The sequence below is a fragment of the Myotis davidii genome, unplaced genomic scaffold, assembly GCF_000327345.1.
Source record: "Myotis davidii unplaced genomic scaffold, ASM32734v1 scaffold64, whole genome shotgun sequence".
NCBI classification, from domain to species: domain Eukaryota; kingdom Metazoa; phylum Chordata; class Mammalia; order Chiroptera; family Vespertilionidae; genus Myotis; species Myotis davidii.
This window is the reverse complement of record NW_006296226.1, coordinates 4,274,003-4,280,217: the sequence shown is the minus strand read 5'-3', so window position 1 is coordinate 4,280,217 and position 6,215 is coordinate 4,274,003. Positions and strand designations below refer to the sequence as shown.

Below are 6,215 nucleotides of genomic sequence, written 5' to 3'. Positions count from 1 at the left end.
TGCCGGAGCCAGGGCCCCACGCGGGTTTCGGCGTGCGGGGGCACCGGCCGCGGTCCCCGGGCTTGTGCCGGGAGCTGTGTTAACGATCGCTGTACACCAGGCGTTTGGAGAACCGTGGCCGCCTCCCCCCCGCCCCCAGGAAACTTCGTGAATCCCCCTGCCATGTATGCAAAATATTGTATAAGTGCCATTTCCGGGGAGCCTTCAAACGCTCTAAAAGTTAATGAGGTCTGTGATCAAAGTCAAGAGATTTAGAATAACTGACATAAATATTTCTCTTGGGGATTCAGCGATATGGGGTGGGACCCGACAGATATTTTCATATTTATTTAAGGAAACGACTGGATGAGGATCTTCGTGAATTGAAGGTCGTAGTATATGTACATCAAGAATTTTAAAAAAATGTCCAGCTCTTGTTAGCACCTGCAGATCACTTATGTAGGCATTCGAAGCTTTGTTGGGACTTTGACGTGCTTTTGATGATACGATTTCTGTAAACCCATCGGTTGTAGAATATGCAGAACTTATTTGAAACAGTAAAAGCCGTGTACGTGTTGCCAGATAGTCGATGATTGCTGTCATGCTGTGTAAAGACCGTGGAATCTTACAACAGTTTTTACCTTCATTGGATTTCATTTATCCTACTTTCGTAATATTAAGTCTAAATGCTATATTGGATTAACTCATTTGAATGCATATTGTACGCTGCTAAGAGACATTAGACAAGTTTCAGTTTTACATTTCATTTATGGTTGGAGGTTCTTTCAAGTGTTTTTTTATTTAATTGAAACTTTATTGTTTAATTGAAGCTTCTCTGGGAGATTTGTTGAAAACTCATTATGTAAAATTTGCTATTTTGTGTAATTATGTCACTGGTTTTAGTTAGGAAGGCTGTGAAATTAGTATTTCATTATGTATAGTGAATTGTAAAGCGGTTTGACTTGAGATACGAAAGTAGGTTAGGTTTTTGTATTGGAAAATTTAAAATAGAGGGTAATATAGAGGACTCTTGGGTTATGCATTTTGGCTGTTAAAATCATGGACAACATGAAGTGCAAGCTTACTATTTTGGACAGTGTTTTAAGTTCTGTTCACTCTATATGCGATTTTAGAGCTAAGAATGAGTTTCATGATTTAAATAAGGGCAATAAGGTACTGGAAGGTAAGTTCATTTGGGAGATCCAGTAGGTGCATGATTTACTTTGTAGCAGGACCTATACCACAGTATATTACATAGTCATTTTTTTATGCAAAACATCAGTTATTTATCACATTTAAAATTTAGACAAATGAATTTCAATTTTCAAAAGTCTAAGGAAAAATAAATCTACATGGTTATTGTTTAAAGCAATTGAATTTGCATCATTAAACAGTCCAAAGTCATAAATTTGTTTACTTTTATTAAGTAATGATATTATGTGTTATTAACAATATATAGAACTTACAGTTTTCTTTTAAAAGCTAGGTAGACAAACAAGGGAAGACAGTTTCTTTGGAGTTAGAAGAGATGGATTTTTGTTCAGCAGAACTTTATAGAGGTTTTTACACCTTGGTGTTAAGGAATGTGGTTTTGACACAGTGAATTTTGGCTTTCAGAAGGCTAATTAAATTTCTACATTTTCCCACAGCCAGAAAAAGGTCCCTTTTCATTATTTTGAATAGTTAGAAAACAACAAATCACCAGTCAACATCTTTCTAGTTCTCCCTCAAATCCCACTGTCTTATGTGTGTGTGTGTCTGTGTGTGTGTTCATTTCCTCTCGAGGTAATTTATATTTAAAGTTTTTTCCTAGTTAACTTTTATTTAAATATACAATTTATTTTAAGTTAAATTAACTGTTACTATTCTTAAAATTATATATTTGTTTCAGATGTATATCATAGTGGTTAGACAATTATGTAATTTACCAAGAGATCCTCCAACACAGATTTGATGTGGTAGATTTTATTTAAAAGCCAGTCTTTGAAAATTTTGATATCTGAAATTTGATGTGTTCTGAGAGACTATCTTAGCTGAATTTTGGTGAGCTCTTTGGGTGGTATATGCAAATTTGCAAAATAGCTGCTATTTCTGTAAATCCACTTACTGGTTTTGTTTCATTTAAAATTTTAGACTGGTCATTTATACCAGTAATTTAAGAGAATGAACTTTGATGATTTTAAGTTTTGGTTTGGATTTGTTAAAAAGAGGTAAATGAATAAACATAATCATTTTATTAAAGCACAACTATACTCTCCTAAATACTAAAAGAGAGTTTGATTTATTAGTTTCTTACATTTCTATTGAAGCTTTGCTTTTACATCATGCTTTTGCTAGGCTGTCCCATCACTTTTCCTTGTATTAACATTTCACAACTCATTGCATTCTTATTTTTATTATTTTTATTATAATGCTTTTTCTTTTTTTTTCTTTAATCTTATTATCTGTCTTTTAGAAACTTGTTCTCTAACTTTGTTTTCCATTTTCTCTTTTACTTTTTCCATACAGTGTTGTTACAGATCTTATAGCAGTCGGTTTAAAGGTAGGAATCTTTTACTATCCTTTAATAAGCATTTTTAAATTTTAGTTTTGGCATTTTTTTTCCAATGGTGAAATCATCTCACCTGTTCATAAAATGATATGTTTTATTGTCTGATAATAATCTCTTATTTTCACTTAGCTCCATACTAAGTGCTCTTATAGCTATTTTTGGATTTTACATATTTATTAAGAGAGGCCACAATATTATCTTGTATATCTAAAATGTGAGCAAAAAGTTTAGCCCAAAGTTTCACTTGAACTATCATAGTGTGTGTTTATTTTGTTTTGTTTTAGCAAATGTAACCTAGGTTCAGATTTATTTTGCTATCGTGTCCTTTTTTTATATCTTCTCTTGGGTATGCTTATACGTAATACAATTATAACAGCCGCTGAAGTTTCTTCAATTTCTACTATGTGCCAGCTGCTTTACGTGTATTTTCACTAAGTATTATAACAGTTCTTCAAGGTAGGTATTAATATTTCCATTTTAGAGATGAAAAAATAGGTTCAGAAAATTTGTATTCAAGGCATAGTGCACCAGAGTTTAAACCAGCCGTGGGCAAACTACGGCCCGCGGGCCAGATCCGGCCCGTTTGAAATGAATAAAACTATTGAAAAAAAAGACCGTACCCTTTTATGTGATGATGTTTACTTTGAATTTATATTAGTTCACACAAACACTCCATCCATGCTTTTGTTCCGGCCCTTCGGTCCAGTTTAAGAACCCATTGTGGCCCTGGAGTCAAAAAGTTTGCCCACCCCTGGTTTAAACCCATGTCCTCCTGGCTCCAGAGCCTGGCTCTCCACCCCACCCCAACCCCCTCCCCCTATTATACCTAGCTGCCAGTAATGAGGATTTTGTCTTAAAGGAGGAGAGCTGGATAATTAATATTTCACAGTAACACTCCTAAGTTATAAGTCATTTTAGTTTTATCAAAGTCTTCTCATTTATTGGATTCTACAATATAAATCAAGTCAGTGGTGGTAAACAACATGAGGCTTTTACAATATAAATGGGCGTTTTAAGGTTCCCTTTAGCTGGTGTTTGGTATAGCTGAGTTGAGAACTTGGTTCTAGAAGCCACTTATAGTTCAGATCAGTGTAGAAAATAGAAATAATTCATAGTTTTATGATATGTATTTTATATAACATTGTTACATTACTTTTTATCTATCATCTCCTAGCAGTTTCCACACTTCCCCCATTTGCATTTATTGGGTCTGTTGGTGACATTTATATTCTTAAAACACCTTAAAAAATAAGCATAAGTACAGCATACAGCATTTGAGATTAACAATGGTATGTCCAAGATTATAATTGGGAACTGTTGCTTATATTATCTTTCGAAGTTGGTGGAATTACTTGCTTTGGCAAACTTTGAGCATATTTTATAACTTGAAAATAAATGGAGGAGCCTCTTTTGGTGGGATGTTTCCCTCCAGCCCCTCTTTGTTTTTTTCTGATATACTTAAGTCATTTTCTCATTTAGGGGTGATAGAGATTAGAAACTGCAGGAAGGAATATTTAAAGTGAATGTTGTTTTGGTCTTATCAGAAATGTAATTTATGATTCTAGAGTTTGGTAAAAAATGAATACATGAGGCATTTTAAAAACAATCATTTGGATTGAGGAATTATGCTTAAAGGACTGTCATGCCTGTTTTCTTGTGGAGAAAAATATATTTTGATGATAACTAAAAGAAAAATTTGAAGCCGGCTCAGGGCTTCTGGCTGAGCAGCACTCTCCCTGTGGGAATGTACTGACCATCAGGGGGCAGCTACCGCGTTGAGGAGAGCTTAAAGGAGGTTAGGTGGTCGGTGCACGTCATAGCGACCCGTCGTTCCACCGTTCGATCTGCATATTAGCCTTTTATTATATAGGATATAAACCAAAATTAGTGAATTTAAATAAGTCTTTTAAAAAGTCAGTTATTTATCTTCCTCTATTTGCTTTCTGAATATAATGACTAAACAAATAGTTGTAGCCAGTGCCAAGAGTGGATTCCATATGTTGCTTTTCAGGGGTCAAGAGTTTGGGATCCTTGCTCATATTTGATATTGCCAGTCTTTACATTAGCCATTCTAGTGGGTTTAACTAGAATTTGCGTTAACCTTTTGTACTTGCACCCTTTCATGTGATCTTTAGCCATTCACTTACCATTTTTTTGTGAATGTTGTCTTTTACCTATTCTTTTCAAGTAGGTTTCTTACAGATAACATATAGTTAGGTCTTTTTTAAGCCACTCTGACAATCTCTGTCTTTTAGTTGATATATGTAGACCACACTTCAGGGTATGATTAATTTAGTTGGATTAATATTTACCTTTTACATAACTGTTTTCTATTTATTGACTTGTTTTTATTTTCTTCCTCTTATTATTTTTTTGCCTTCTGGTTTTCATTGAGTATTTTATATGATTTTTTTTATCCTCTCTTAGCATATTAATTATACTTCCTTTAAGCATTTTTTAGTGGTGGTTGCAATATACACTTACAACTCACTTAAGTCCACTTTCAAGAAATAACAGTATATTGCTTTGTGTGTAGTGTAGGTACAATACTTTTTTTTTTAGAAATGTCAGTCATTTTTTTTTAATTGGTACAATACTTTAGAGCATTCCCAATGCCTTCTTTTTGTCCTTTATGACATTGTTATTCTTCATTTCACTTAATCATATGTAATCATATGCAATAATCACCAAATACATTGTTAATATTATTGCATTAAATGAAGTTATCTATTAGATCATTTAGGAATAAGTATAAAATAATTTTATTTTACCTTCATTTATTTCTTCTCCAACAGCCTTTCTTTCCTTATGTAGATCCAAGTTTTTGATTTATATAATTTTGCTTCTCCCCAAGGAATTTTTTAAAACGTGTCTTGCAGAATCTACTGACAATAAATTCCCTTGGTTTTTGTCTGAGAAAGTCTTTATTCCTCTTTTACTTTTTTTTAAAAATATACTTTATTGATTTTTTACAGAAAGGAAGGGAGAGGGATAGAGAGTTAGAAACATCGATGGGAGAGAAGCATCGACCAGCTGCCTCCTGCATGCCCCCCACTGGGGATGTGCCTACAACCAAGGTACATGCCCTTGACCGGAATTGAACCTGGGACCCCTCAGTCCCCAGGCCAACGCTCCATCCAGTGAGCTAAACCAGCTAGGGCTCCTCCTTTACTTTTGAAGGACACGTTTTATATAGATTCTAGGTCGATAGGGTGGTTTTTTTCCTCCCTTAACATTAACTTTAAATATTTCACTCCACGTTCTTACTGTTTGTATGGTTTCTGATGAGAAAGAAACATTTATAATTCTTATCTATATTCCTCTATAGATAAGGTGGTTTTTTTCCCCAAGACTGTTCTCTTTGGTTTTGGTTTCCTGAAATTTGAATAATATGCTAAGGTATTTAAAATTTATTGGGGTGACAGTGGTTAATAGGATCATATATGTTTCAAGTTTACATCTCAATACAAGATCTGTATATTGCACTCTGTGCCCACCATCCAGTTAACCTTTGGGTGGTGGGCACACAAATGCATCCCATTCTTCGCTAATGTAACTGGTATTTTATTGTCAATATGTAAAATACATTGCATATTGACTTTGTAACTTACGATATTGCTATGTTGCTAGTTGTTGTTTTTTTTTTGTTTTTTTTTATCAGCACAGAAGTCTTTTTTATTTTTCA

At 34.0% G+C, this 6,215-nt stretch overlaps 1 protein-coding gene across 4 annotated transcripts in view; it reads left to right on the top strand.

Moving 5' to 3' along the window:
• The first annotated feature begins 12 nt into the window (after nucleotides 1-12).
• The window catches only part of PTBP3 (polypyrimidine tract binding protein 3), a 78,197-nt gene continuing 71,994 nt past the window's right edge, over nucleotides 13-6,215 (top strand). For 2 of the 4 annotated variants that reach the window (XM_006771187.2, XM_006771186.2), the window contains exon 1: nucleotides 13-228. In XM_006771187.2, coding sequence (XP_006771250.1) covers nucleotides 163-228 — 66 coding nt within the window. In that variant the 5' untranslated portion in view covers nucleotides 13-162. Of the gene's footprint in view, nucleotides 229-2,487; nucleotides 2,522-3,704; nucleotides 3,820-6,215 lie in introns of those variants that run through there. The other 2 variants (XM_006771188.2, XM_015568776.1) reach the window with 2 other exon arrangements.